This window comes from Phycodurus eques, chromosome 10, assembly GCF_024500275.1.
Source record: "Phycodurus eques isolate BA_2022a chromosome 10, UOR_Pequ_1.1, whole genome shotgun sequence".
Taxonomy (NCBI): domain Eukaryota; kingdom Metazoa; phylum Chordata; class Actinopteri; order Syngnathiformes; family Syngnathidae; genus Phycodurus; species Phycodurus eques.
Window position 1 is genome coordinate 14,142,531 of NC_084534.1, and position 20,971 is coordinate 14,163,501.

The window sequence follows — 20,971 nt, forward strand, 5'->3', positions numbered from 1 at the left end:
ACATTTTACTCCACAGATGTTGCCAGCATTTACCCATGGAAAGCTCATTATCTTGTCCTTCCAGCTTTGCCTCCTTGTTCTCGCATGGGGATTTATGGCGCTTGTTTGAAGAGAGAGAGAGAGAGAAAATAAATGATTTTGTTTTGTCATCATGAGTGATGTGTTGTCTTTTGCATTCCAGACAAAACAATTTAAATTGGACATATTTATTTCCAGTCTGGTGCATTAAGTCTTCTGGTGGGAGTCACGTGTTTACTGCTGACATTCTGCTGACATCACGAACACCTGTACTGCCTCGGTCAAGCCAATTGGGTCACATTCACTCAACTCAAGGGGGATTAAAATGTATTTGCGTGTGTGTTCATGTTACTGATTGTATGCTTTGGTAAACAGATGTTGCTTGAGTTTTTTTATTTTATGTTTTTTAAGTATGTCTGAGGAAGCAGCGTTACAGATTTTTGTAGGGAAGACGAATCGTTTGTTGTAGACGAGGAGATAAAGACTATGATGAGAAAACGTTGTGCGAGATGCAATTCAGAAAGTGATACAATGTAGAAGGCGAGCAAAGCCGAGCGAGAGGGTTCGCAGCACTGCAGGGCTGTCTGATTTAATGTTCTATCAACGAGAGGCCGCCCAGTGAAGCGAGAGCAGAGATTACTGTTGGTCATGAGTTTCTTTGGAACACAAAAAGTTCGCTAGTATTTTTTGGGTGTTATATTTTAAATACCAGCTGCTGACCCTAAGAATAAACGGTCCACTCTGCACAGTTTTCTTACTAAACATCAAAGGTTGATGTGCAACCATATGGGGCAACATAAATGTCGGCATTTCTGGGTATTTTTGTGGTTTGAAAGAACCAAAATAGAGACTGCCCCTGCATGCACACATGATCCACTTTCAACTACACCCATTAAATAACAGGGATAGATTTGGGAGTTCTTGCATGTGCATGATAAATCTTTGTCGTATCCTTCATGTGGTTGTCTTTTTAACTCATTCATTTGTCCATGTTGTATCTCTTCTCTCACACACAGCAGTCAATAGCTTGTTTTTAACATGACTTTATACTGTATCTGAACAGGCGGGGAGGGAGGGGGATTGGCAGCCAGTATAATCCCTGCTATGTGTCTCCTGCCTGGGATTATGTCTGATGGATGGAGAGACTGGGATTACAGGCATGGCAGATAAATCAGATGTCACATTTGTATTTAATTAAGGCTTTGAGGGCAGCCGTGCTGTTGTGGCAGCATTTAGCACCAGTAAGTTAATTAGGTGATCGTATACAATACCAGTACTACTTATACTGTATGTTGATCACATCATATGCACTTTATTGAGAACACAGTCCGTACATAAACGTTTTCCCAGAATGTTTTTATAGAGATAAATCCAACCCTGCAGCGATTTAATTATCCATTCTCTTCTTAAACAAAAACGTATCCAATTTCACTACCGTCCCTGAGCCTTTTAGTTCTTACATAGAACCCATTGGCCCCTAAGATGAATGTCCTGGTGAGCACATCACATCCCCTTGAACTGATTGTTAAAAGGAAAAGTGAATTGTGGCCTGTAAATGTTGGTTTTCATTCACCAGATCTCATAATATGGTGTGGACGGTGCAATCAAATAGTATCTAGTATCATAAAGTGTTTAATCCTTGTCTGATTACTTCTCTCACACAAAAACACCCCATCATTGTACCTGTAGAGATACAATGGCTGAGACAGTGGAACCTTCAACCTCAGTTTTTGAAACAATTAGAACAGAAAAGCAATAGAAAATGTTGTAGAACGGGACATTGTAGCCAGGCTCCCAAAAATGATTTCACTGTTTCTATTTCACTTGTGTTGGTATTGTGTATTTGAGGATGGACTTGCATATTTTGCAAGTGATTGTGCTACCGATCTCATTTTTGGTAAAATATTTTGTACGCACTTTTATCAGAGTACGGCCGAATTGTTTTACGACGGCGTGTCGTAAAGCGACAAAAGTGATGTGATGTTGCTGCGTGTTGTGGTTTGAATAAGTTCTCATTATTACACAGTTGTTGCACACGCATTATTGGACATAACATATAACATATTTTGGCGACAAAGATGGAGCATCATTTTGCATAGTCACGCTTGATCCTGAGGTACCGCTTGTATGACTCTTTTGAAAGTAGCTACGGTCGGAATAGCCTGTGCTAGAAAAGTTTACTGCTTTTCTCACCCACCAGCAGTTTAATTTCATATTCTCTGACCCACACAGATGTGTCTAGACTGTGTCACTTTGTTGGCCGAACATTTTGATGCTTCATGGAGCGTTATAATCTGGCGACTGCAGCAGACTCTAAATTGGCCAATTGGAAGACGAGATGCCAAAAAGACTTGATCAGCGATTCGTCTACTTCAAGTTTTAAACGTTGACGAGTTGCCTAATCAGTTCAACACCTACTTGTCGTAAAAATATCCATCCATTTTCAACACCGCTTATCCTGGTTAGGGTCGGGGGACGCTGGAGCCTATCCCAGCTGACTTCGGGCGAAAGGCGGACTACACCCTGAACTGGTCGCCAGTCAGTCGCGGGGGACATATAGACATGGACAACCATTCGCACTCATATTCACACCGTCGCTGAGTGGGAACTGAACCCACGCTGCCTGCACCAAAGTCAGGCGAGTGTACCACTACACCATCAGTGACTTCGTAAAAATATGAGAATACAAAACCTAACCCTAAATTTGATGGTAAATACCATTAAGTGTGGTGACACAGGAATCTTAGTGGTTTGAATTTACATTTTCTTTAAATCACATAACCTTGGCTTTGACGGACTGAAGTGAGGCTGGAAATTTGCTGATATTTTGGGTGATGTGATGCATGAGGGTTGTTTGAAATCTGTAGAGGCAAATTGTTTCCCTCCAAGTACCCGTGGTATTCACCTTCCACTGTTGTCTTTTTTAAAAGCATTGACATTTGATTGCACCTGTAGGAAAAAGTCAAGGAAAATGTGCTAACAATTCCCATGGAGTCCATAAATTAGCCCTACATGTGGTAAATGGTGTACACATCTGACAGTATATTCTTTATGGAACACCTAAACTAAGGTTGAGGTTCATTCATTTTTTTCTTCATTTTTCAGTCCATCTCTTTCTTGGTCCCTCCTGGCCTACACAGTATAGGCCTTGTCTCGATCAAGCCTCTCATCTGTTCCACATTGGATCTCCACAATGCTCCATTCACAGTGGAAGAAACCCCGCAAAAGGAGCTTGTGTTCAATGGCTCGCTAACTTCTTGTCCCGATGCAACTCTGCCAGGTCTGTGATGAATGTCCTAGAAAAACATTCCGCCTGAGCTGACGAGTTTTCGGTAGGAAGGAAAATACAGAATGTTGAAGAAACACCATCGTCCTTCTGACTGACTTCATTAGACATCATGTGTTCACTGTCAGTTCTTTTTCACCAATATTAAACAGTAGAAGGGGAGAGGTAATGACAAATTGAGTTTAGGCATGAGGGATATGTTCTAAGCAGAAAAACCTTGGTCCCACCATGCTCTGCACAACTGGGAAGACATTCAGGCATTCTATATTTAGATTGCCCTTGGTGGTCGAATAGTGGAACTGTGGAAGGACAAGGCAAAGACACTCGTCAGAAAATCCTACCTTATCCTACAGGTGAAATCAACATACTGTGGAACCTCTAAAGCTGTGATTCCCAACCACTGTGGGAAAATACAATTATTTCACTTATGTCAAAGGTATTATTTAAGATATCCATGTGTGTCTTTCTTCAATTCCTGAAAGTTTATCAGCTTTATGTTTAACTAAACCGGCCCAGTAAGTAAATTTGTGAATACAACCCCAATTCCAATGTTGGGAAATTGTGCTAAACATAAATAAAAACAGAATACAATGATTTGCAAATCATGTTGAACCTATATTTAATTGAATACACTGCAGAGACAAGATATTTAATGTTCAAACTGATGAACTTTGTTGTTTTGAGCAAATAATCATTAACTTAGAATTTTATGGCTGCAACACGTTCCAAAAAAGCTGGGACAGGTGGCAAAAAAGACTGAGACAGTTGAGGAATGCTCATCAAACACCTGTTTGGAACATACAACAGGTGAACAGGCGAATTGGGAACAGGTGGGTGCCATGATTGGCTATAAAAGGAGCTTCCCTGAATTGCTCAGTCAGCAAAGATGGGGCGAGGTTCACCTCTTTGTTAACAAGTGCGTGAGAAAATAGTCGAACAGTTTAAGGACAATGTTCCTCAATGTACAATTACAAGGAATTTAGGGATCTCATCATCTACGGTCCATAATACTACATCCGCAAGCGCAACTTGAAACTCTACTATGCAAAGCAAAGGCCATTTTTCAACAACACCCAGAAACGCCGCCAGCTTCTCTGGGCCCGAGCTCATCTAAGATGTACTGATGCAAAGTGGAAAAGTGTTCTGTGGTCCGACGAGTCCACATTTCAAATTGTTTTGGGAAATTGTGGACGTCGTGTCCTGCGGGCCAAAGAGGAAAAGAGCCATCCTGACTGTTATGGACGCAAAGTTCAAAAGCCAGCATCTGTGATGGTATAGGGCTGTGTTAGTGCCAATGGTGTGGGTAACTTACACATATGTGAAGGTACATACAGGTTTTGGAGAAACATACGCTGCCATCCAAGCAATGTCTTTTTCATGGACGCCCCTGCTTATTTCAGCAAGACAATGCCAAACCATATTCTGCACGTGTTACAACAGCGTGGCTTCGTAGTAAAAGAGTGTGGGTACTAGACTGGCCTGCCTGCAGTCCAGACCTGTCTCCCATTGAAAATGCGTGGCACATTATGAAGCGTAAAATACGACAACAGAGACCCAGGGCTGTTGAACAGCTGAAGCTGTACATCAAGCAAGAATGGGAAAGAATTCCACCTACAAAGCTTCAACAATTAGTGTCCTCAGTTCCCAAACGTTTATTGAATGTTGTTAAAAGAAAAGGTGATGTAACACAGTGGTAAACATGACCCTGTCCCATCTTTTTTGGAACGTGTTGCAGCCATAAAATTCTAAGTGAATGATTATTTGCTAAAAACAATCAAGTTCATCAGTTTGAACATTAAATATCTTGTCTTTGTAGTGTATTCAATTAAATATAGGTTGAACATGAGTTGCAAATCATTGTATTCTGTTTTTATTTGTTTAACACAACGTCCGTTGTAAAACTGTATAAAAGGTCACTGTTGTCTTGTCTGACAGTATGCATGACGGTGGCTCCTTGTAAATTCGGAGGCCAAAGTCAGCCAAGCTCATCATTTTCAATTGAAAGAGAGAATAATTTTCCTTCGATGTAATCAAAGTCAAATTAACAGTTTCTATCATCAGCTACTTGGTGTGTGGAAGCATCAATGAAGGCTGTCTGTTTTAAGGGTCCCGAATCTGTCCCTCTGCTTTGACTCAGATGCTGAAGTGTTTTTTTTCGATCGACAGTGTAAGACTGAATTCTTACCCTTCAAGATACATTGAAATAATTATTAACTGATCAATATCGAGGCTCGTCCAACTTCTTCGGAATTGGGGTTGTAAATAAAGACATTATTTCAGTATATTTTGTGACATTTTTGTTTGGTACGTGTGCCATGAGATTTTTGTTGTGTAAAATATGTACCTTGCCCCAATAAAGGATGGAAACCACTGCTCTAAACCTTACTGTAATTCTTTTAAGTAACATCTTCACTGTCATATACATACAAGTTTAACCGAAATTATAAGGCAATTTTCCCCCAAAATCTTGGTCGTATTCAGAAGTGTACAATCTCAGACATTCCACTTAGATGAGGTTTCATTGTACAGTAAGATTATGTTGCAGAGGGGTAGCAAGATGGGTTAGTGGTTAGCACAGCTGCCTCAAAGTTCTGAGGTTAAGGGTTCAAGCTGGTTTTCATGTTCTAACAATGCTTGTGTGGGTTTCCTCACAAACTCCAAAAATGTGCATGTGAGTGATCCAAATTGCCCTTACCTGTAGGTGTGAATATGAGTGTGGATGGGTGTTTGTCTATATTTGCCCTGCAATTGGCTGTCGACAGACCAGGTTGTACCCTACCTCTCACCCAAGGTCAGCTGGGATAGGCTCCACCTCACCTGTGCCCCTAATAAGGATAGATAATAGATGGTGTTATAAATGGATGTTGCAGAGGGAACACTTGTTCTATTACCTAGTAGAGCTTGCTTGCTAAAAACAAGAGACACCTTGAAAAGCAGCCAGATGTACACTTGTGATGATTCATCTTATGTGACAATTGGACGTGTGAAACTGGATTTCATTGTAAAGAGGAGATGCGTGTCATTCATGATACATATTCAAGTAAAAGAAGCAGGAAGCAAGAAGGTGAAAGCTCCTGCTGGAAGGCGGGAGCTGGTACAATGACGCTGATATCGCATGTGGGGTCTCTGTCTCTTTAAGCCAGCCGCACAGCACTGCAGCATGTGGGTGCTGCAGTACAGACCGGGAGAGGGTGAGAGAAGCATTGCTATCACAGGAGTCAGACTATGGAGGGAAATGTAGCACCTCGGGATTCGGACGCCCGAGCAAAGTGAGAGGCCAACAGGGTATTAGAGGGGTAAGGAGTACCGGCGGAGGGGTGGCAGAGCAAGCGCAGAAGGGGCTCTTTATTCGAAGCGTGGCACCAGTGGCAGAGTGGCTGCGCTGGGATGGCAGGGGGGGGCCATGGGTGGGCTGGCCTTGGGGCAGCCCTCTGGGGGACAGAGGCAGGCGGGGGCAGCAGAGAAGGGCTAGCGAGGGTTACGGGACAATGCCCTCCAGATGGTGCCACCATGCTCCACCCATGGCACAGATAACACCTGGGCAAGATGGAGGGGGCAGGGAGACAGGGGTGGAGGGCAAGTCCAGGAATGTAGGAGGTGTCACGGTGGGCAGAACATTCCTTGGTCAGGTGTCTCTTCATCTGGAGGAGGTGAGGGGGGACTCGGAGGGGGAGGGCAGCAGCGCCTGCTTCGGGCAGGTGTCACGCCGGCTGGGACGATTTTTGAAGAGATTGCCCAAGTCTCGATCCTGGAGTGATGGCCTCAGGATCCTTCGGAGATCAGCCTCCAACGGGTCTCTGCTCCCCACCTCAGGTATGGCAGAACCAGCAGAAAACCAAGAGTTAAAGTTGTGCATTAACAGCGCTCAGTGTGGTTGTGATAAAAGGACTGATCAGTATTTTGTTCCCAAAAGTGGGGAGAAGTGATGAGTGGACACTTTTTGTTTGTGTGGCTCAAAGGCAGGCTGTGGGCCAAAACATTGGGATATTGTGTGTGTGTATAGGTCTATCTGTGGACTGTAAACATTGCTACTGTTCTGTCTCTCTCTGTTCACATTCTGTGCACCATCATGTTTGAACAGCCTGCACAAAGAGTACAGATGTGCTGGAATCAGCAGAATTGTGCCGTAAACAGAACAAATGAAAGAAGACTGATCTACAATCAACATAGAAAGAGAAAGCATGCTGAATATGTCTGGAAAATCCAATTGAACGATTGAATTTCATATTTGTAGCTGGATGCTTGTATGGCATCGATCTTTTCCCATGTTTCCAAATCCAGCTCAACTAATGTAGCTTGGGACAGCAGATTGATGAATGCGTCGTGTAACTCTAGCACAAACTGTGACCAGAGTAAATAAAATTGCTGGCTGCTGCAGTTTTATTGATTGCCTTCCACAGCAGGAGACTGACAGCTGAAATAAAAAAAGTAAATACATAAATTAAAAAGTTGCAGCACACTTCCATGTTTTTGAGTGAAGCCCCACCCCTCCTGTGCAAACCCGATAACATCTCAAAACCAACAGGACTTACCTAAGTGATGTCACATTGCATCCACAAAAGGCTTTAGAAAGGAGATCAATAGCACAGGCTACCGCAGAAAGATAATGGATATTTTTAGATGGCGCTCCCAGTAAGGAAACCCAGTCAATCCTCCGTCCCTCCTTCTTTGCTATCCTATAATTACCTCCTGTCACACGCATACACATTCTTGTTTGGTCCTACTTTAGGGAAATTCTCTAAACTGCTATGATTGATGTTGGGGACTTTAGTGGTTAGACATTATGACTTGGCAGAATTGTCTGCTGGGATGCAATGTCGATGGCTCAGTCACCATCATATGAACAGAGTTTAATAAATTGGTCTGGGGAATAAAGAAAAAAAAGGTTGACGGAGCTATAATAAAACATGGTTAAAGGCAGAGCGGCGGGCTTTGAAGCTAACGTGACATAGTTGCCAAACTGTGTAATTATAAGGATGATGTCGCCGCATGCTGTAATGGCCTACATGACTTTTCCCCATAGACTTAACATCTGTAACACAGATAGCTGGTTGAAAGGATTGTGTCTACCCCTTGGAGAGCTGAGAGGAATTAAAACAGTTTTTATCTCCACGAATTGCAAATGGATCTGAGTTTGATCTCTGATTTAACTTGGAGGGATAAGATCACTTAGCATTAACTAAAACATTAACCTTTAAACCTGCACCTGAAGTTATCCTTAGCCTCAACCGTATAGTTTACTTTGTCGAAAGTTGTAAAAGGGTACCAAAATAACTCACTTTTTGGCAGCCAACTGTTGGGGTACGAATCCCAGTGGTATTGCAGTCTGAAGGGTGGAGCTGGACACAATGCAGTCTGTTGATTGGCTGATAAATAATTGAAATGAATTGGATTGTGTTGCCTTTTGTTGAAATTGTCAGTGGGTTAAACTGTCTGATGTCACGCTATAGCTATCACTAGCCCACCTACACACCCTGTAGTGGAAACAGGCCAGAGGAGGGTTTAACGATCCAAACTATATTGTGGCTGAACTGAACTGAGTGGGAGAAACATTGGTTTCGCATCCTACAGTTAAAGTGCAAATATTCCATTGTTATTTTTCTATGGTATTTGAGTCAGAGACTGAAAGGTTGAAAGGTGAGGTTAGAAGTTCATTTTTTAGAGAGCGTTACTTCCACTGGTGCCCCCAGGGTTTTGTACTGTTAGGAGGCATTTGCTTTTTTTGACTGACAACGGATGAAGACTTTGCTGTTTAGGCAATATTCAGAGGATTAAAACACAGAAATTTGAAAGGAGGTCTGAAAGAGGAAGACAACATTGGAACATTTCAAGTGTTGAGTGTGGGTGAGTGCTTCACAACCAATACAACAAAACTAGACGGGAGTGGGGTTTTTCTGTTTGCGCTGTTAACTAATACGTGTCTTAACTTTAAAGTAAATTACTTTTCCGCACTACTTGCATACATTGAGTTTTTAAACCCACATATACCTCAACAATGTGAATTTAAAAGATGGTTTTGCATAAGCACCAGGAAAACATTCAGTTGGTGCACATAAACGTAGTTGTTCTACATCTTTTTCAGTCATTTTTGAAGCTCCATGTGAAGATGGATCATGTTTTGGCAACAGTGTTGACTTTAAGTGACATTTTTCATAAAATTTATCATTATTGGTCAAATACATCATTAGTATAACATCCACAAGCTTCATTGTCCCCATTTAACAAGCAACACAATGCACTACAGTCTCGATTAACTTACTCATCACGAAAGCCTTTCATTATTGTCTGAAGTTACACCGTGAAATTAAAAACAAAGGTAATGGTGTGATTGCTGCCCCCATGATAGCACCACTTTGAGCCTTCAGCTGCATACATTTACAGCTCAGGCAGCAAAAATCCCTTCCCAAACAGATACTATTGAATGCTCCCATTGTTTGTTTGGTGAAGTCTGCATCTGTTGCCAGACATATGGTGGGATTGACAGGGAGGAAGATGATGCAGTCATGGAGCTGAAAAGCGTCAGTGAAATATATGATCTCACATACACGCAGACAGTTTGTTACCTCACGGTTGGTAAAATGTCGCTGAGTGCTTATTAAGACATCAAGCAACAATGTGTAAGTACATCAGTTGAATTCCTTGTGATTAGGGTTGGGCATCGTTTAAATTTGAGCGATTCCGGTTCCTTATTTCGATTCCGGTTACAAACTATTCTTGATTCCGATACTTTTAGGGGGCTGGGTCAAAAAAGTGTTCATGGTTGAAATAAAAGGTGTCCAAATTATAAACATACATTTTCTTAGCAGCCCGCAGCATAGACTAAAATGAACATTTGACTCGAGGTTCTTTATAACCAGTATCAATATCAAACCTATGAACTAAAAGGCAATGTGTGTGGAACTAGCCTAATTGACATAATATTCATTAGTTTCAGCTAAAAGTTAAATATAGCATTGTTAAAATGGTTATTTGGGACTGTTTCATCACGACAAATGGTTTATATGTGCAAGTTTTAACTTTATTTCCTGTTTTAAGCTTGTAGCCTTTTATTTTGAAGGGTTTTGGCATGAAAAATAACTTCACATAGCACTGGTGATTTTTTAAACTGATGGAACCAAATACTATGAAACGCTGATTCCTTTCCCTCCCCACCGATGAGACACAAGGTTAATGTTTGTGATACAACATTTATGTGAATTTTGTCCCAATTCATTGTAATGTAAAGTTGCTACGGTGAAGTTTTAGCCCAATGTTAAGCTTTTTTTTTTTTTTTTCTGTCATCGGAGCTTACGTTGGTTTGAAGTGCAAGCAACCGTTTACCTTGTTAGCTCTCTCAATGTCGTATTTTATTGTTTCACTCACCAGTTGACTGAGAGTTGACTTCACTGAAGCTCCGCGCGGTGTCGGCTGAGGCTCGGAGCGCGTCAGACGCTACACATCGTGAAAGCCTCCTTTGCACAATATAATCTTATTCCAAGTGTTGCACTGAGGCGACTGGTCATTCATTTTAACAAAGTTAAGACACACTTTTGTTCACAAGCACGTCATCGTGCCCATTCTTCTTCGTTGGTTTACGCCGCTTCTTCGTTGCTTTTCGCCACTTCCTCTTCGCGGCTGGATAACTAGGCATGGAAACTGGGAACCAAATCTTTTTAATTTGAACGGTTCCAGGAGAACCGGAACGTTAGTCCCGGTTCCAATCAGTTCTTGATTCTCGATGCCGTACCCTACTTGTGATATAGTGAAGGATGTATATGCATTATCTGTGCCGAGAATATGGATAGGTCTTCCAAATGAGCTATGATAGGATGATGGGATCAGACGGCTAAAAGCTGCTCTTAATTCCTCCCTAAGACCCCTTTTGGGTTCATTAGTGACCGTGTTAATAGCATCGCTCCTGATTTAGAGTTGCCTAACCTTGGATTTACCCCTCCCTCCTTAACCAGATATGGTGAAACAACTTTGCGACCCCATGTCATGTCACTATCTGGTGCCATACAGACATCCTCCATGACCCCAAGAACCAGGCTAATCATCTTTTCCCTCCCGTCTCTGCCCCACACCTACTTTAAAAAAATAAAAATAATTTAAAAAAACACCAGTTATCCCCAGTCTTTCCGTCCCTGCTTCTTAAACACCCATCTCACATTACGGAAGATTTTGCCGATGGGAAAACATTCTGACTCTTCAGGCTTCCAAAGAACTATGAGAGCGGAGAGTTTGTGATACCAGAGATATGTCTAGAAAAGTTCCACTTAGCAGTTCTCCATAGAGACAAGCTGAGAGCAGTTCACCCACCCACACACGCACACACACAGTGAGTGTATTATAAATTCAAATGCACCTTTATCAAACCCGATCTCAATTGGTTTTACATTGAGATCGGGCTCACTTTCACATGGGTGAACTGGCCAAGAGGTCAGCAGCACATGACATAAAAACAGTAACAAGGAGTGACAGTATCGATTAAAACAGTATTTGAGGCGCAATGATGATGAACAACAAACAATTTAACATTTAAAACACGTGCATTGTTCGGTGATCTGAATCCCTAAGCAAAGAACTGAAAACTAACAGTGGATTAAGTTCAGAGAGTTTCATAGTACTATAATATTGAATAATAATAATTATTATTATTATTTTAGGCAAAAGTCTAGCTTTGTTGTTTTAATGACGTCTCCTCCAGTAGTCCTTTTGACAGTCAAACAGTAAATAGGAGGATAGGATTCCGTAAAAAATACTAATACAAAGCTAATGGATGTCACATGAATCAAGGCAGTATCCAAATTTTGGTGCAAAACTGGATTTCTACTCGTGTTCCTCAAGGTTGCATTCTCATTTGTTCATAATCTACTCTCTTCCCCTTGTCAATATTCTTTGCAATTTCCAAATCTGTAAATCGTCTTTCCTTGTTACTTGGATGACGCCCAACTATGTCGCACCTCCACCTTTTCAACAACTTCCAGCTCTCATTTGTTTACTGTAAATCAAATCCTTGTTCTCCCACAACTTTCTAATGATAAAAGTGCAATGCTTCTCGATAAAGTAGTGCAAAATCCACCCTCTGGCTGTCATCCTCAATAACGCGTTGTGTTTTACGTCTCACAACTATGTCTACGTACTTCCATATAACTGGAGTCCCCTACATCCTTCCCTTCACATCACCCACAAGTCTCGTTCACTCCTTGTTACATCCGGAGTCGATTATGGAAATTCTCTTCTATATGGTCTTCCACACGAAGCATTCCATATTTTTATTTTGTAGAATTCTGCAGCTCTCTCATCATTGCCAGGAACTCTCCCATGAATCATATCACTTTGACACTTCATTCTTAAATCAATTGTGCTCAAATAGTTTTAAAATGCCACATATATAATAAATATTGCAATATTGTATTATTATTTTGTAAAGAATTTGACACCTGTGTAATGTTGAATGTTTTTTGGTTCATAGATCCGAACCGGTAGAACCATCAATTAAAAAAGAAAAACGTTAAGTTGTATAGGACAAGGGTGCGGGGGGACAAGTATGCACCAGGAGGGCTTTGGTAACCATTTGCAATGTGGTCAGGTCACATTTTGTTAATTTACTGTATTGTGAGGTGTTTTTATTATTTCACTTCTCTGATGCAGTTTTATAGAGTAACTACATCACATTATCACTGTGTCTGTTAGTACAGCTCTTGTTTGGGATCTCATTATATTCTGCAGGTAACATTATGGTTCTAAAACACCCTCATCTCATTGTTGTTTTTCTTTCATTGTCAATCAACATCCTCACTTCTCTCTGTCTGGAGGCAGTGTCAGTTTAGACGTGGTCTGACTGGAAGGATGGGATGAGGGCCATGTTTAAGTGTGGCGATAATGATGGCGACGGTAGTGGTTGGCTGCATCTCTTGCTATGGAAGAGCCTCAGCTGAGGTCAGTGTACTATAGCAATACACAACTTTGCAGTTCACCTAAACGGTCTTCATAACCCATCCATATATCCTACACATTCACTATCAAATTGATACAATCAGAAAGCAAAAGACAAACATGTTGCCGTGATAAAAACAAGGCAAATAAAAACTGACAGTTATTGGATTTGTAAAACAGTTATCTGAGTTTCAAGTTGTATACCTTGAAGCTTCTGCTCTAATAAAAGCAACGGGAGTTCAATCATGTCAACACGATTGCAAGGGAAACTTGGCGATCCATACTGAAACAATCAATAACACCATGAAGAGTCGGTGGAGGAAAAAAAGTGGACACGAAACTGAAACTTGACCCCAGTAGTTGAGCAGAAACCGGTCTTTTCTCATCTTAATGTCAGGTTTCAATGTTTGTGTCACAACAAAACTTTGCCCAGAAACCCCTCAGAGTTCTCACACTACGCCTTAAATACCAACAACACATTGTCAACGATGTCACACTAGGAACAAACTAAATTGTCAACACTCCTCACTGACCTTTACAGACATGTGGGTCTAATAACATTCACAAAGCCAGAAATACTTTGTATGCAAGCAACAAAGTGGATCCATTTAAACTGCATCCACTACAATGCTACAGGTCTCGTAGCCACTGAAACTTGTATCTGTTATTATTATCTTCACGTTGTCTTTTATTCTGTCATTGTTGTGGATTTTTCAGTTTGCTTATTGGATATTAACATCTATTTTTTTTTTATAATGGCTATATTCATTGACAGAACATAGCATTAGGACTACAGACAATACAGTCATGCCAAAAATATTGGTACTGGTGCCAATATATTTAAGCACGACTCTATGTTTGTGGTAATTCACCTACTGACCAACATAACAAAAGTCCCTATTTTTTTTAAAGGCTGGAAATTTGAGAGAATTGTTTTCTTGTCTGATTTCTTTGGCTATGCAGAATCAGAATGCACGAATTGATGTGACAAACCAAATTTAGATTTAACATAACGTTGGTCCCATTTAGCTTGGCTATGTCTTCATTTAATTTCATGTCAGTGTTGTTGTTATTTTGTAGTATCTTACTGCAATGTTCCCTTGGATGCTAAAGAAAATGTCTAAGTGTTTTCGGAAACCTTTTAGCAATTAAGGGATGAAGAGTAAAGCTGTTAACGCTCAAATATATCTGCACTCTTTAAGTATTGTTATTGTTTAGTGTAATGCATATCCTCAACTTCTGTGGCTTTATTTTATCGGTGTGGGAATGGTGTGGTTGTTTGATGCATTATCATCCCACTGTGTGGGCATGTCACAAAGGAAAATTTCCACCTCTCCGATTGTTTCTGGTGTTTTCCTCACACTTCACTCAACAGTAAGACAGTCAAACACTCCTCCCAAGGTTGTAGCTGAGCCAGCCAACAATAACCGTCACGTCTAGGGTTGAATGCTACTGCAGCGATTTCTGACTGTGATTTAGTTGGTGTTTGCCATGTGGGGCCGCAGGGAGTGGGGTGAATACAGGGGGGGTCCTCGGTTTAAAGCATAAAAAGTTAAAAAGAAAGCACACTCAATTACCGCTGTATTTATTGTTATTGTTTTAGATTTTGGCAGAAAGGCGGGCAACTGATCTGCCTCACAGTCCGAGGTTCAGGGTTTGAATCTCGGCGTTTATTCTCTCCAGGTACTCAGATTTTCTCCCACATTCCCCCAAAAAATCCATGTTAGGTTAAATTGTCCATAGGTGTGAGTGTGAATGCTTATTTGTCTATATTTTCCCTGCGATTGGAAGGCGAACAGTTCGTGTAACCTGCCTCTCGCCCAACCTCACCTGGGATAGGCTCCAGCTCACCCATGACCCTGATGAGGATAAGCGAACAAGAAAATGGATGGATGGATATTTACTGTAATTATAACTTTTAAGAATGTGATAGACTACGACATGTTCTGATTTACAAATTTGGGTTACGTCGCTGTAGTAGGAACAGAAATCCGCCATAATCTGAGGACCCCCTGTACAAGGATGCCAGGATATGGTTTAACATGTTCCATCTAGTTTGAAGGAAAGTTACTGCTTTTTATCTGCGTGGTTCCAAAAGTATACCTCCTGAGGGATGATGAGCTGTGTTATTTTTCAAATGAGCTCACGCTAAATGAAAGTCACTAAATGGAGGCAGGAAAGGAGTTTCTGGCTTCCTTTCCTCTTCGTGTTTCCTTTCTCTGCTGTCTTTCTGCAGTGACCTCCAAACAGAGGTGAGCACAGCACAATCGCTTATCTGAGCGCTCGCCTTTCCCCTGACACTTCCCTGCTGTCAGCAAGACGCTGCATCCCTGAGCCATCACTCCCTGTTCTCCATCACTTGCATCCTCTGTCACACATACCAACTCTTCACGCAAGGCTCCTGAACTGTGTGTACTCTGTGAAACCTTCTCTAGTCACACATTACAGTACGACGCCCAAAAGGTCGTATAATTCGGAAACAGACCATTTGTTTTAGAAAATGAAAAATGGAAATTGTATTCATCACATCTTTTTTCAATGTGTGAAACAGTGTTACCGGTATATTATATTTAAAGTATGTCTAGTAAAACGGGAGAATTATGGAGAAACGCAGCAAACATAAACATGGTCGCGCATATTAGAGACCGTCTACGTACTTTTGGTGGTGCTGTTGTGGTCAGCAACAGAGTTCAAATGGGATTAGCAGTTAATTGTCCATTTGAATTGTCAATGAACTGAGATACTGTAGGCGGCACTGGACGACTGGTTAGCCCATCCGCCTCACAGTTCTGAGGGTTTTTTTTTACCAGGTACTTCGGTTTCCTCCCACATTCCAAAAACATACATAATAGATTATAATTGAAGACTCTAAATTGTCCGTAGGTGACAATGTGAGTGCGAATGTCTATACTGTATATGCCCTGCACAGCCGCGACCCTAGTGAGGACAAGCAGCACAGCAAATGGATGGGTGGATGGATGAATTGCGATAAATGCATATTAAGTCAGTTGATTTATTTATTAATAACCCCGGTTCAAGAACAAATTTATTGTATAAGATTTTTTGGCTAAAATTTGATGTGCTGAATCCAAATATCACATTGGTTTTGTTCAATCAGGTCAACTTTTTGAACTATGGCCACGTTTTTGTTTACATGTACAGGTATTTCCACTTCAGAGGATCAAATAAATAGAGGTTCATGCACTGAATTTTGAACAATGATGACTTAACATTCAATTTACAGTTAGCAAGGTTCGTAACATTTGATTAATAAACTTTTAACAACTTAATAAATGAACAACTTGGCATAAATACCTGAAATGCATGTCATTTTTTTAATTCAGCGACGCAAAACCGTCCTAAATCTGTAATCTAAACATTAATAGTTTTTTAGTATGGATAAGCGGTACAGAAAAGGGATGGATGGATGGATACATATAATACATAAAAGATATGTATATACATGTATATTTGCTACTCATTTTTCCTGATGGAAAAAGGGAGGCATCTATTTGAGGGGCGGCACGGTGGAAAGACTGGTTAGCACATCTGCCTCAACGTTCTGAGGATCCGGGTTCAAATCCGGCCTGGCCTGTGTGGAGTTTGCATGTTCTCCCCGTGCCTGTGTGGGTTTTCTCCGGGTACTACGGTTTCCTCCCACATTCCAAAAACATGCATGGTAGGTTAACTGAAGACTCTAAATTGCCCGTAGGTCTGAATGTGAGTGAGAATGGTTGTTTGTTTATATGTGCCCTGCGATTGGCTGGGGACCGGTTCAGGGTGTACCCTGCCTCTCGTCCAGAATCAGCTGAGATAGGCTCCAGCACACCCGTGACCCTAGTGATGTGGAAAATGGATGGATGGATCTATTTGAGGGAGTTTTTATGTTACTGTATCTAAAGTCCTTTATTTACAGTATCTCTTAGTTGTCAACTTATTGTACCACAGCTTCTGTCAGAGGGATGGCCTCTATTTGAGATATCACCCTACATTATGATCACAAAGAAGCTTGTTGCCATGGTTACAGTGCTTACGCAGTACTCTTTCTGTCTGTCTCTCTGTCTTTTTCTGTATTTTCTGTCTATCTGTGCCAGAACTGTACACTGTTGTATCATGAAAGTTGTTCGAAGAAACGTTTTTTAAATGACCCATAACTGCATCTCTAGCCTGCAGTTTATTTAGTGAGTCTCCTGTGTGAAAAATAAAAAGATTATGAATCAGTGCCACCTCCAAGCTGCAGTCCTATCTTTGCCTCCCAGCTTTTAAAATCTCCTTTTTTCTTTTGCATGGACTGTGTTACCACAGGCAAAGTCGAGAGATGTGAGACTAAGAGTTTATACAAAGCCTCTGGCCACGACAAATTTATTTTGGGGACGTTTTAGGAGCAGAATGTAAATATGTTCATTTCTAGCCTCTCAGTATAAGATAGTTAACCATGCCAGTGCTACTATTTTGGTACCTTGTGTATATAAGCAGACTGTCAGTATTCTAGTGTACTCAATTGTGTGGTATACATTACCATACTTTTGCGTGTCTTTGCACAATGTGGTCAGTTTGAAGCACCAGGTTTATTTACTCAGTAGCATTTGTTCTCTGCAGAAAAACAAACAAAGTTAAAACATGTAATATTACAGTGCTTTTATATAGATCTATTAACACTAAATTGTTATCAGTGGTATAATGTGTTTACCCAGATATGTTTTTTATATTCTCTTGCAATTGTCATAAATTTAGTTGAGAGTTTGTATTTTACCACTAGAGAGAGCTGTTGTCCCTATTTTAAAGGAGTTTTGTATTTATGCAGAGTTTTCCAGCTGTAGGACAATGAGCCTCCCTTGGGAAAAAATGATGTTTACATTTTCAGTTGAACACAGTTACGCTCCGATTGACTTCAATATGGATTTTATGAAGGCTAAATTACACTCAACCCAACATTTTCCCACATTTAAGCTTCAATTGTGTGCTATTATTATTTTGTGGTTGTTGGTGACCGTACTGTTGAATGTATACAGATCATTAAAAACATCTTCAGAACATTCGTTTAAAATTTGAGTTTAAAATATGCTACGTTATTCTCTTCCTAACATTCCCACTTAAATTATGGATCTTATGGTGTTTAAATACGTAAACACATTTTTAAAGAGCCCATTTCAGGTAAAAAAAATATTACTGCTGATTTTTGTTTCACTGTCTCAAAACTCTCAATATCAGCCATGGACTAAAACAGAAAACGCAAACAACAACAGCATCAAAAAAGAACTGTCTCATGTCTCTGGAGGAACGAGAACCAAATTAACTTTGTCATGGCATAGCATCTGTCACGGCTTGTAAGGTGATTTTAAGATATTTTCCAAAACGGTGTTAGACCAATAGCATAATATCATGTCATGACTTTTGTCTTTTTGCATTCATCAGACTGCACGTACACCTGCCATCTGGAGTGTGAGAGACAGGTCCAGCTGGACTGCAACCAGAGGGACAATGTGCCTGAAGAAACTCATTTTCCAAGAAGCCACTGCTCCACAGCAGAACACAAAGTAAGCATTTTGAATATAAAGTACATATCCATTGCATGTAGAATAGAGTTACTTGTGCCATTTTAGAGCCACTGGCAACCTGTGTTCATGTGCGTGTGTGTCAGTTAATTGCACAGTACCTCAGCATCTCTCCAAGCCCACACTTTTACGTAACCCGCTCTTCTTTCATGACCCCTCCTCACCAATAAATGGAAGCACTTCTAAATGTGAATCAGACCTCCATTACTGTCATAATTTGCAGATCAGGAGTTATCTGGTATAGTTATATAAGTCACTTCTCCAGGTACTTTTATCTGTTGTGTGCTAAGCATGCATAGTGCTTTTGGCATCCCAGCTGCAGTCACCCACACAGTTGTGGTTCAACACACACACACGGTTTACTTACACACACAAGCGCGAGTCACTCAAATGCACGGACCTGCAGCATAATGTCAGCAGCCAGTGGGCAGATGAAACAAAATTAGAACCCTGGTAGCAAGCCAGGTAGTACTCCACTTCCAGAGAGCGTGAACAAACCCACTCCTATTATCACACTGACCTAAAAAATGTTTAAGGGAGGAAGTGACAAAGTGATGGCTATTTTTTTTACCAAATGTCATAACAATTATGGAATTTATAGTTGTATGAGTGGAACCACTGCTTAATGATTGGATTTACCGAGGTGAATACAGCTCACTGGTACTGCGGAGAAGGAAGAGAGAAGGCAATTTATTTCCCTGCAGTCTTCTTCACTCTCTCGCTACCGTTTGCTCTCCTTTATGGCTCAATGTGTGTGTTAGTTTTAGGCCTCCCTCAATTATGTGTATGTCAGCAGAAAACGATCCTCTTTGGGGCCATTACTGTTGGGAAATTATTTGCATGATCATGTGTAGGGTTACGCTTTGTGTGCTTGTGTATGGGATATACTGTGTGTAATGCTGAGTTGCATCCAAAGAACACCATACCTACTGTGAAGCAAGGGGGTGGAAACATCATGCTTTGGGGCTGTTTTTCTGCAAAGGGACCAGGACAACTGAACCGTGTAAAGGAAAGAATGAATGGGGCCATGTATCATGAGATTTTGAGTGAAAACCTCTTTCCATTAGCAAGGGCATTGAAGATGAAACGTGGCTGGGTCTTTCAGCATGACAATGATCCCAAACACATCGCCCGGACAACAAAGGAGTGGCTTTATAAGAAGCATTTCAAGGTCCTGGAGTGTCCTCGCCAGTCTCCAGATCGCAACCCCAGAGAAAATCTTTGGACTCTGTGTTGCCCAAACATCACTGCTCTAGAGGAGATCTGCATGGAGGAATGGGCCAGAATACCAGCTACAGTATGTGAAAACCTTGTGACCTCTGTCATTGCCAACAAAAGGTATATAACAAAGTATTGAGATTAACTTTTGTTATTGACCAAATACTTATTTTCCACCATAATTTGCTAATAAATTCTTTAAAAATCAATGTGATTTTCTGGAAATTTATTTTTTTGTGTTGTTTTGTTTTGATTTTTTTTCTTTTCCCCCTCTCATTTTGTCTCTCATAGTTGAGGTACACCCATGATGAAAATTATAGGCCTCTCTCATCATTTTAAGTGGGAGAACGCACACAATTGGTGGCTGACGAAATATATATATGTGTGCGTGTGCGTGTTTGTGTGTGTGTGTGTGTGTGTGTGTGTGTGTGTGTGTGTATGTATATATATGTGTATATATATATATATATATATATATATATATACACGTATATGTGTGTGTGTGTGTGTGTGTGTGTCTATATATATACACACATATATATATATATATGTGTGTGTGTGTGTGTATATATATATATATGTGTGTGTGTGTGTGTGTGTGTGTGTGTATATTTAATCTCCATGCTGAGTAACCATTTACTATATATTATTATATAGTAAATAATATATATATATTATTATACTATATAATTAGTTTATTTTATGCTTGCTATATTTGCTCATGTTTGTCAATATGAACATATAGTGAGCTGAAATGACATTCCAGGTTTGATGTGTTAGAATAAAGCAGGGACGTCTGACATAGCAGAGGCTTCACATTTTGCGGTACAAAAATATAATTTCTCATATTAATTTTAAACATTATATGCTCCTTTTGTTTGTGTTTTCCTTTCTTTTTCCGGCTCTGTGATTTAAACGGTAGTACTGGCTGGATGTGGAACAGCTAGTACTACTAGCCTAGTACCAATTTACAGCT

The 20,971-nt window shown here is 40.6% G+C and overlaps 1 protein-coding gene across 1 annotated transcript in view; it reads left to right on the top strand.

Annotated features, from left to right (window-relative positions):
* The window catches only part of rassf5 (Ras association domain family member 5), a 37,746-nt gene that overhangs the window by 2,050 nt on the left and 14,725 nt on the right, over positions 1–20,971 (top strand). Inside the window, exon 2 of the mRNA XM_061688146.1 lies at positions 18,638–18,759. Coding sequence (XP_061544130.1) covers positions 18,638–18,759 — 122 coding nt within the window. The remainder of the gene's footprint in view (positions 1–18,637; positions 18,760–20,971) is intronic.